We start from the raw sequence: 11,552 nt of genomic DNA on the forward strand, positions 1-11,552 counted from the left end.
CTAAAAAAAAACTCGACTTCTCCAAATGGTGCTCTCTTACTCATAACATCAAACACTCGGTTAGCCGTGCTTACAGCATTTGACCTGACCAGTTTGGTAAAAAGTTAAAATCAAAACATTTCAGAAGGGTTGTTTATTTACATCAAGGGGCATGCCTTGTGGCATGTACCACATCCTTGATCTTGATCAGCAACTTGTGTCTGCTTGATCACCATTTCCTTTTAATCCTTGCTTTTACCCCACAGTAAAATGTACATGCCAGTTATGACAATAACAGATCTCACCACGCTGGTAAATTAAATAAGGCCAAAAATTAATTTGCAGCTGGTTAATATGAAGATGATCAAAATTAATTATATGTAAACATACAAAATTAAACATAATTGTTAAACAACCACTCGACTTAAAAGCTTATCTTGTCTGGAAATGAGCTAACAATATTATATATCAAAGTTACACCTTATGTTCCACAGACACAGACACGAATACTGGGACACATCGACACATCGACACGACAATACCACAAATTTTAAAAAATAAGGACACGGACAAAGTTAGGACACGACAATTAAAATATAATAAATATTACATATATTAAAATGTTATGGGGTTGAGCTTGAGAAGATGAACCTTCATTAGCTCTACTCATTTTCCGTAAACAAAATTAAGCAACATCTTTTCAAATTATGCACACCCAGTCAAATTAATCAACATCTTGTTATCCTTATATAGTTATATAATTAAAACACAATAGAAGGAATGGCAAACCTAATTCCCATAGTAACCATGGAAGTCGAACAAGGAAGATGAAGGCTACAATAGCACCAAAATCTTCTACAAACACCTAGTCGGATACAACTACTTTATGGAAAGTATTATGTTTTGTGTATCTGGGGTTTGCAGGGACCTTAGTATTTATACAAGCTAAAGGCTAGGATTTCCGTCCATAAAGGAAACATGATCCTACTTTCTTAGCTACCAAGAGAAGTATCATAATCACAAGTAATTAAGGACTCCAACAATCCTACTTATATTATAAGACACTTAATATAAGATTGATATCTTAAGAGATCAAATCACAATCTACATTATTCTCCAATATTACATTCCTATTACATGTAGTGGACTACTTAAAGGTTGATTTATATTAAACAAGGAAAACTAATGAAAATAGCTTGAAAAGTTTTAGTTTTAATAAAAAAACCATGTTATAAGTTTTGTTTAATGATTAGTACAAGACTCATATTAAAGTAGTCTAACTAAAAATGGCCCAACTATAATAAATTATGATTTGTCAATTTTACCCCTAACTTTTTTAGGTTGAGTTCCAGATTTTTGTCGTTAATGGAGTTCATCATTGTTTTGCAAACCTTCTTTTTCTTTGAAACAAAAATATAGATCATCATGCTATTTAATTTATATTTTGTATTATTTCGTTGAAATGTGATCGTCATTATTATTCATAGTGTATTCGAGGTACTGTTTTTCAATTTTTCTTCGTCAGTGGAGTTCATTGCTGGTTTCTCTAGAAAATAAATTTGAAATCTACATGCTATTCAATAATAATGACGGGTCACTGTTTCTGGACTGTAAAAATAAACTGTTTCTGGATCTAAATGACATAGACACACTGTGTCTTAAATGTAAGCTAGAAAAGAAATAGTGAAATTCACTGTATTTGGATACAAAGCAAAATAAGCACCTTGTTTCTTAAATATAATCAACTGATGCATGAAAGAAAAGAAACAGTCAAAGGTTAAAGCATAGACTGTTTCTGGAATCAAAGCCATTGTCTCTGCTATCTAAGTCACTGTTTATGAAATTTAAGTTATTGTTTCTAGAATTTAAGTCACTGTTTCTGAATTTTGGTTCATTTCTTTCTAGATACAGTGTTTGTTTGTGCACAGACAAAACAAACATTGTATCTGATTTTTTTTTTCATAAACAGTGTTATGTTTTGGGTTCTCCAGAAACACTTTTATGTTTGGTTCTTTTTTTTTTTTCAGACATTTTTTTGTTGGTTTCCGCCATTAAACTTCTTTGAACTTGTTTCGGCGGCTTTGTTTCGATAAATGCTTCCTTTTTCAATTTTGATTTGAACTTTGATTTGACTGTTTTTGAAATGGGGGAATTCGATTTGATAGGAAGATAGAGAGTTATTATGGCGGTTTCGGGCTGGGTTAAGGTTGATAAAGAGTCATGACAATATTGAATCATTTAGGGGTATTCGCGGAAGTGTAGATTTGTAGCGGGTTGGGCTTGTAAGTTTGACTTGTGGACAATAGTTTTGGATGATGTTTTATTAAAATTTGAGCCCTTTTGGTTAAATAACATTTTGGGATATTTTTTATTAAATATTTGTTGACCCAAACCCTTTTCATTAAAGCTCCATATTAAATAATCTAACACATCTATTATCTTTGCAATAAACAATAATCAATCATAAATTCAAAATACACAAAATCCAATCAAAATACGCAATGCCCAATCAAAATATGCAAATGCCTAATTTTGGAGTCTATGAGGATTTATGTCATGCGCATAAGAATTAGGATGTGTACTAGATCCTGTCCTGCGCTGCTACTTCTGCGTTGATGCACTCCTGCAATGCCCAATCAACTAGTTGGTAGATGATGCGCAAGTCTACATATGATGTGAAACCAAGTGGCTAAAAGAAGTCAAGGAAGTCGTTCAAAAGAAAAAAAAAAAAAAAAAAAAAGAAGTCAAGGAATTGAAGTTAAGGGTTTTTTCAAGATCCACTTGCATTTCTACCGAGGATTGGTTTCAAAAACATTTACACCAAAAACACTTTTAGCCATTTTAATTCAGGGAGAGTGAAGTTAGGTTGCTGTCAAGGAGCTTTTAGGTTTTAGTTTTTATATTTTCAAAACTGCCCCAAAATGTTTTTAAAAATGTTATGTGCTTCTTGCATGAAGCATTTCAAGGGCTTTTCTAGGATTCGTTGTCATTTTTTACTAAGGATTGGTTCTAAACAAATTTACTCCAAACACTCTTTCAACCATTTAAAAAGCAATTCCAAACGAACTCTTGGAAGTTGCAAAGTTCTGCTTCTTATTCAATTGGTAATTAGCCGTGCTTACAATATTTGATCTGACCAGTGCGGTAAAAGGTTGAAATCTAAACATTTTAGAAGCGTTATTTATTTACATCAAGGGGCATGCCTTGTGGCATTGGACCACATTCTTGATCTTGATCAGCTGCTTGTGTCTGCTTGATCACCATTTCCTTTTGATCCTTGCTTTTACCCCACAGTAAAATGTACATGCCAGTTATGACAATAACAGATCCCACCACGCTGGTAAATTAAATAAGGCCAAACATTAATTAGCAACTGGAATATGAAGATGATCAAATTAATTATATGTAAACATACAAAATTAAACATAAATGAGTGAATAATTACCTTCCGAGGTAAATTTGTTCATGCAAGAAAGAGAAGTCCAACATAAACGCAAATATCTGGGTGGCGGGGGTAAACGCTGCTGTGAAGAGTGCACCCTTTTGTTTCACACACCATGACATCCCTACGTAGCACAACCCTGATCCTATTACTCCCTGCAATGTCGATACACCTGAAACCCTAATTAGTTCTTGAAATAATATTCTAGATCGTAGCATTTGCATGGATAATGGATGCTTGATGAGATCGATGGAAATAATCCAACGCATGTACTAACTGTTAAACAACCACTTGACTTAAAAACTTAATCTTGTCGGGAAATGAGCTAACAATATTATATATGAAAGTCACACCCTAGGTTGTAAAGACATGTATACGAATACTGCGATAGGTTGACACGACGATACGTCAAATTTCAAAAAATTTGGACACTAACACAGCTAGAACACAACAAGTTAAAATATAAATAAATATTATATATATTAAAATGTTATAGGATTGAGCTTGAAAAAATGAATCCTCATTAGCACTACTCATTTTCCGTAAACAAAATTAAGCAACATCTAATTCAAATTATGCACACCCAATCAAATTAATCAACGTCTATTATCTTTGCAATAGACAATAGTCAATCAAAAATTTATCCAATCAAAATATGCAAAGCTTAATTTTGGAGTCCATAAGGGTTTATGTCCTGCACATAGGAATTCAGATGTGTACTGCGAGATCCCATCCTGCGCTGTTGCTCCTGTGTTGCTGCACTGCTACAATGCCCAATCAACTAGTTGCCTACTAGTTGCTAGATGTTGCGCAAGTCCATATAGGATGCGGAACAAAGTGACTAAAGGAAGTTAAGGAACTGAAGAGAGGAGAGGGGGCGTGGTCGCTTCTAAAGAGAGGAAGAGAACTGAAGAGGGAGGGGCCAGATTAGAGAGAAAGAGAGGGCTGAAGTAAGGTTGAGGTCAGGGAGCCTTTAGGTTCTAGATTCTATATTTTCAAAATTGCCCCAAGCTGTTTTTGAAATTTACAAAAGGTTCCCCTGCCACTTGATTATGTCAAAACCATGTCCAGGGCATGTCCGAGACCTATTGCCATGTCGACACTCGACACTTCGGGGTTTCGGAGTGTCCGTGCAACCTAGGTTACACCCTCCTCATGCATATGTTCAACATTTACATGGAGGGGCGGACTAAGAGAGAGACAAACATATAGGTGCAACCATTACACCATGTTAGACCAACCATTAAACCCTATAAACTTAAATTGTTAGAGTATATGTCTAAACCACTAAACCTAAGGAGATACCATTAAACCCTAACAAGTTCAAGCTTACATTGGCTAAGAAATATTTGAACGGTGAGGATTATAGTGGATGCAGAAGAAAATACTCACAGCATATACGACACTTAAGATCTCCAACTTTCCCTTGAGAATCCACATTGACATGACAATGTGCCTCTGCGTGATGAAGCACAAGATGGCAGATTGAATGGCGCCAAAGAAGGACAAAATCGCGGTGCTAGAGTACTGAAAAGGGTAGCTCTGGCCGATCTTTGCTTGGATGAGGAACCATGAAGACCACAAGAGGCAGCCTGATGCCAAAAATACTGAACCAACAGCCCACCTATCATTCTTCTTGGCTGATGACAACGCCATTGTATTGGCATGGTTTTGCATTTGAAGTGTGGATTCTGAATGTTGGTTGGTTAGTGGCATTCCTTTGTACAAGATCAATGACACAGCTCCACCAATACATATTAGGGCACCGAGAACTTTAGCGATCCCAATACCCTTGTTCTTTATGTTCACTTTCTCTAGTCTGGAAAATCAAATCCAAAAATGAAGTTAATTCCAATAACGACGTCGTTTACCGACTTAGAATGTGAGAAGTTGTGAATGGGGGAACGCAGCACTTTAGAGAGAAAATGAATGAGTATGGGATCACTATAGTCCCTAATAAATCTAGTTTAAAGTGTTTCAGGTATCGGTTTACTAACTGGAATGTGAAACTCACATACCTTTCGGTTACATATATTAGGCCATCTTTAACCGAAGGGTCCAGAGGGTCAGAGGGCCGAAAATAGCCCTAAAACCGTCTCCAACCGAGGGCTAGGCCAGAGGGCTCTGGAATCTGGGAGGGCCCCACGGGATCAGAGAGGGCTGGAGGGCTGGCTGCTTTCGGCCAGCCAGCCAGCCCCGGGCTGGCTATTTTTTTTTTTAATGTTTTGTTATTCCTGTCGGTTATAACCGACAGGAATACATGCTATTATTTAATATACTAAATAATGGTGTACTCCTGTCGGTTATAACCGACAGGATTGTTTTAAAAAAAAATCAAATGAAACGGCTACTAGCCGTTGCATTTGATTTGATTTTTTTTTTTACATTATTATTTTTTTTTTATATACAAAATTTTTCATATAACTTCTATTTTTTCCTATAACTTCTATTTCACAAAATTTGGTTTTTTTTAAATTCCATTTTTTTCCTATAACTTCTGTTTCACAACTTCTATTTCACAAAATTTGTTTAATATATTTTTTTTCCTATAACTTCTATTTCACAAAATTTACTTCATATTGTTTTTTAAATTCCATTTTTTTCCTATAACTTCTATTTCACAAAATTTGTTTCATATTTTTTTTTTAAATTCCATTTTTTTTCTATAACTTCTATTTGACAAAATTTGTTTCATATTTTTTTTTAATTCTATTTTTTTCCTATAACTTCCTAAGCCATTATACAACATTAAATTAAATTAAGTAACATGAAACTAAATTAAATTAAGTAACATGAAACAACATTAAACAATATGAAACAACATTAAATAAAATTAACCAACATAAAAATTATACAACATGAAACTTAAACAACATTTTAGTTGTAGTTTTTAAATAATAAATTATGTTTGGCCCTATGGCCCTTTGGCCCTCGGTTGGAGATGGTTTTTTGTGATAGGGCTAAAACGAGCCCTCTGGCCCTCTGGCCCTCGCTTGGAAACGGAGGCAAATATGACCCTGTACTGTTCATTAAAATATTAATATCTTGGAGAATCTTGGAGGGCCAGAGGGCTAAAACGAGCCCTCTGGCCAGCCCTCGGTTAGAGATGGCCTTATAAAACGTAGAGAAGATAAGAAGTCCGAATTATTCCAATGCCTATTTCAGATAACTAATCAGACCAATAACTTATTCTTTGTACTTTACCCAAATGGTAGAGCCAAGAGGAAAGTGTTGACAGGCACCATGTTGATGAATGCACAGGAATATGTTGCAGAGGTGTACTGAAGTCCAAGAAGAAATAAGTAATGTGTGAAAGTTATCCTGAAAGACACAAGTATTTGCCGAAAAAATCACATAAAAGATAACATTAAATGAAACAACGTACAAAACTAAATCAGAGAAACCTTAAGGGTGCGTTTGGTACGCAGACGGGACGGGACGGGACGGGACGGGACGGGACGGGACGGGACGGGACAGGACGGAACGAAGGTGTAATTTTTGAAAAAGACATGGGGTATATTTGTCTTAAAATGGTAAAACATTGTGTTCCACAGACGTGGAACAAACCCGTTCCAGGGGGGGGAGGTGGAACGCAAAAACACCCAAAATCTGTCCCGTGGAACAGCCCGTTCCATCCATTTTTGGCGCACCAAACGCGGGACGGAACGCCTCGTCCCGTTCCGTCCCGTCCCGTCCCACGTACCAAACGCACCCTAAAGTACTACTACTAACCCAATTAGAGCACTGATGAAAAGGTGGCATAAGATTCGAGATGTAAGCTCTGTTCTACTTTTTCTGCAAAAAATAAAAAATAAAAAAAAAATTAAAAAACTAAACTAACTATACGCTTAGTAGTAGTCGCTGATACCACATTTACTGACATATTTTTCATAGAGTTGAGACCGGCTAGCAAATTAATATGATACATATAGAAACGAATCGTAAGTATATATAGGTTTTACCTTTCCAAAAAGAAAGCAATTGGTGTTAAGAAAACAGCAGAAATCGACTGTCGATAAGTAACAATAATCAGACCACCCAATCCACCGTCAAGAGTCTTCTTAAGCAGGATATTTACTATAGCCAATGCAAGGTTAATGACCAGCATGACAATAATAAACTTCCATTTTCCCCAGCAATCCATCGTAATTATATAGAAGTATTTTGATTCAAAGCATAATGCAGTAAGTTATTAGACTCTCTCTGTGCTTCTATATATATTTATAGGTGAACCGACCAGCTTCCTTCCCACATATATGGGGTGGATATGAATGATTAAAATTCTTGGCATCATTTCCACAGGTTGATGCAATCAACATGCAAATTTTTACGATATTTTCATCCCTTTTAGATGTCCTTTTTCCACAACTTTGTCATAAAAGTTAAGCAAAGAATCAATTAACAAGCTTATTCTCCAATTATTGCATCACTATCTATGACGTCAGATATATATCAATTCCACATTTCATTTTATTTATATTTCTTTTACAACTAAAAGTATTCTTCTTGAACACTTTTTTAATTTGTGACATTATTTAATAACAAATATTATAATGAGAAGCGCTCATTCTCTTTATCATCATTTATAAAAATATTCATTTGATTTGAAAGTCATTTAGTAATCCATAAAACTATGTTTGGATGAAGCAACTTAAGATTACTATAAAATTTTAAAATGACAGAAATTGAAATGACGAGATTTTATTTTCTAGAATTTATGAATTTTCTTGTTTGGTTAACCTAAAAGAACAATGGAATTAAATTCGGAATTTGTTATTTTTAAACTCTCAATCATAGAAATTGGGAAATGACACATATTTAGATGGAATTTAAACTTGGGAATTGGAGGTCCCAAATTCCAAGTTGTTTTTCCACGCGGAAATTCTAAATTTCTATGTTTATGAATCCAAACAAGGGAATTTGTGCATGTCAATTATAAATTCTGATTTTAATTCAAATTCCAAGTTTATTTTCATCATCCAAACACAGTGTAAGAATCAAACAAATTGACACTTTATTATGATAATATTACAATTTTTTTTTGGGAGAAACCTTGGTACGAGGGAAATTTTATGATAATGAAAATAAAGTTACACCTAGTTAGGAGGAAAATAAACCTTAATCTTTTAGAAACAAAAACAAGAATGCTACAAAGAGGGGGGATATACATGAAACCTCTAAAACCAAACCTAATGGTTCAAACCTGCAAAACAAGTTGAACAATACCATAAAGTTAGGTAGGAAAAAAAAGTGAGATAAGCTTAAATGCCGAGATGAATATTAATTGGAAAAGTAGTAGCCAGGCAAGCTAATATAGTTTGAAAGCAAACCTGCACAAGCAATCGGCAGAGGAGAGTCATTCTATATTAAAATTGGAGAATACAAGTTCATATTAACGAACATATCTATGATAAGATTTTCTTCACGTTTATACGATTTTGTAATGTAACGTTATCGTTAAAAAAAGTACAGCTTTTTACATATAAGAAACAAAACATTGACTATTCTTCTTGGTCCTTGCCACTTTACCTTTATCTTTTCTTTTGAATAATTTATGGGAGATTAATGTGGTCGAAACAATACTGCATCAATGAGCATCTTTCCGAAAAGCACTGGTGGCTGATATGATGGCACATTAGCTACCATTTATTCAAAGTAGTATCCAATACTTCCACGTAAGAATGCAATATTACTATTGCATTGTTTTGAAGAACAACATGTCACATCTTAGAAAAAAATTATATAAACCACTATATATAGAAGGCTAATGGTTTCTTTTTTTGGTCGAAGAAGGCTAATGGTTATTGCTGGCTAGGTCAGTTGACAGGCCGTTTATCTTGTTATTTAACTCATAAAACAATGCTGCCGATATGCCAAACGCATGCCTAAAATGGTAATATACATATATATATATATATATATATATATATGTATGTATGGTTAGTAATATTCCAGAATCCATCTTATATGTGTGTGACAGTATAGAAAGCAATGCACGCAGAGGCCTTTCGTTACATCAAATTTTGATCATACGCAGATTGCACACTCAAACTACCCACCATGTGAAAGTGTGTCGTTTTTGTGTTTTTCATAGTTAACCCTAATGATTTGAACTCTTATCGAATACAAAGTTAACGCAACCACCCAATAAGGTTTAAAAGTAAGAATGAAAGTTACTTGTTTAGAATAGAGAAAGTTATGAATTGAGAAAGTCGGAAATAAGAAAGAGACAAAAGAGATAACTACTTAGGCTTACTTGGGCACATGTGAGACTTTCATTTGGTGTTACAGCTGCTGACAATAATCATCTCTTAGGTTTCCTTATTTTGGCCTGCCGAGAATTGCTTTCAAAACCTTGGCAATGTGAATTTCGACATGTCTATAGAGAAAAGAACTTTGTGGCAGACAGTTTAACGATATATAGTCTTGATTTAGATTTAGGTAATTTCTATTTTGATACTCCTCCTTCTTGTCCGTTAGTTTCATCCGTAAGGATCGACTTGAGATCTCCCCGGTCTAAATTTATTATTGAGTAGGTTTGTTTAGACTCTTACTTTTAGCCTCGTTTTGTCAAACAAAAAATAAAATAAAATAAGGGGTGTGTGGAATTTTACTTCTCACACACCTTTTTAATTTTTGGTCGTCAGATCAGATGAATTGAAGAAGATCAATGGACATAAATTATCAATGGGTGTGTGAGAAGTAAAATAAGATGTGTGAATAGCACACCCAAAAAATAATAAATAAATAACTAACAAAGAAATAAATGAAAAGGTGTGTAAATAAACATCCCTTGGATTATACAGTGCTACTAGGCCCACCCCATTATTTTATCTCCCCACCGACATTATAATCTCACCCACCACAAAAAAGTTAAAACTTAAAATGTGTTGTGGCCTATATTTAATAGAGAGGTGAGGCAAGGGGATGAGAAATAGATTGGAGAATAGGCTTGAGGAATTATGTTAATTCCCCAGTTTTTGTGCCTTTATTCATAGTAATAAGGAGGAGAGAAACTTGCTATTCAAGTAATACAAAGTCTATTAGGAAAGATCTTCTAGATCACAAAGGATTCCTATTATATCTCTACTTAGGATTTACACAATCACATATCGATAAGAACATATGTCACAACAAAATGTTATTTTTTCACTCACTATTTTAAAAAAAAATAACCTCTAATATATATTTAATTTCTTTAGAAGAATAAATATTAGAGTAATCATAAACCCAGCTAAGCCTTTACTAACCGTCAAGATCTTTCTTTCCGATTTTTATTCTGATCAAAATTCCAAAAATATGATTGAAATGAGGGATAAACAAACTCATTCTCTATTGAACTCCTTTCCTTCACCCTCCGTTTGCGTCTTACTCCAGAACCTACACTGATCCCTACCCACAACCACCCCTCCTTCTCCTCTTCTCTGTCAGTCTCCCTTGTCTGCTCTTTGACCACCTCCATGTCAAAGAACACAAAATACACACACACACACACACAAAAGCAACAACCTCAAGAAGCTCACGAAATCAAACCCAAACAACCTAAATAGCTAAATCAAATTATTAATAAATCACCCATGTATGCACATAGAAATCCAGTCTCCCCCACATGATGACACCTAAACCTACAACGAATACGCAGCCGCACAATTCGTTCTTACGACAACAAACACCAAACGCAATTTCATTTTGACAGACCCAAAATACCCACTCCTTCATCTGCATCTACACCACTCAAAAAAATCCCACACCATAATCAAATGCACTGTACCAAACCAAAAATTAAAACCTACCCCAAAGGTTTTGTTGGTTGAATGTGAAAATTTGCAACTTTTTATTACAAAACAGTGACATTGATATAAGATCCACTGTGACTAATAATTAAAAATCGATTACCAAAATAAAATCAGAAATAATTCATAACAATACAAATTTGATGTGAGAGAGGATGCAGAAATAAGACGGTGAGTAAAATTGATACAAGTCATTTTTTTCCATTGGTTTTTATACGTCATTTTACATGAGGATAAAATTAGTACTTAACTTTTTATTAAAGGCGGGTGGGAAAATAAGATAGCGGGATGAATTAATCCGCACTCGGATTATATTGGGTGAAATGGGAGGAGAGGCC

At 34.6% G+C, this 11,552-nt stretch overlaps 2 protein-coding genes across 2 annotated transcripts in view; one reads left to right on the top strand and one right to left on the bottom strand.

Moving 5' to 3' along the window:
• The window catches only part of LOC126622562 (pentatricopeptide repeat-containing protein At4g01570-like), a 34,231-nt gene that overhangs the window by 209 nt on the left and 22,470 nt on the right, over positions 1-11,552 (top strand). The gene's annotated exons all lie outside the window — the stretch shown is intronic.
• Positions 3,074-7,589, bottom strand: LOC126622644 (WAT1-related protein At3g30340-like). Its single transcript, XM_050291405.1, has 6 exons — positions 7,384-7,589; positions 7,154-7,216; positions 6,626-6,742; positions 4,814-5,240; positions 3,425-3,576; positions 3,074-3,316 (listed from the first exon to the last, which is right to left on the bottom strand). Exons 1-6 carry the CDS (start codon positions 7,563-7,565, stop codon positions 3,157-3,159), a joined length of 1,101 nt encoding a protein of 366 aa, XP_050147362.1. The 5' UTR covers positions 7,566-7,589; the 3' UTR covers positions 3,074-3,156.

Source organism: Malus sylvestris, chromosome 1 (assembly GCF_916048215.2).
Source record: "Malus sylvestris chromosome 1, drMalSylv7.2, whole genome shotgun sequence".
NCBI lineage: Eukaryota > Viridiplantae > Streptophyta > Magnoliopsida > Rosales > Rosaceae > Malus > Malus sylvestris.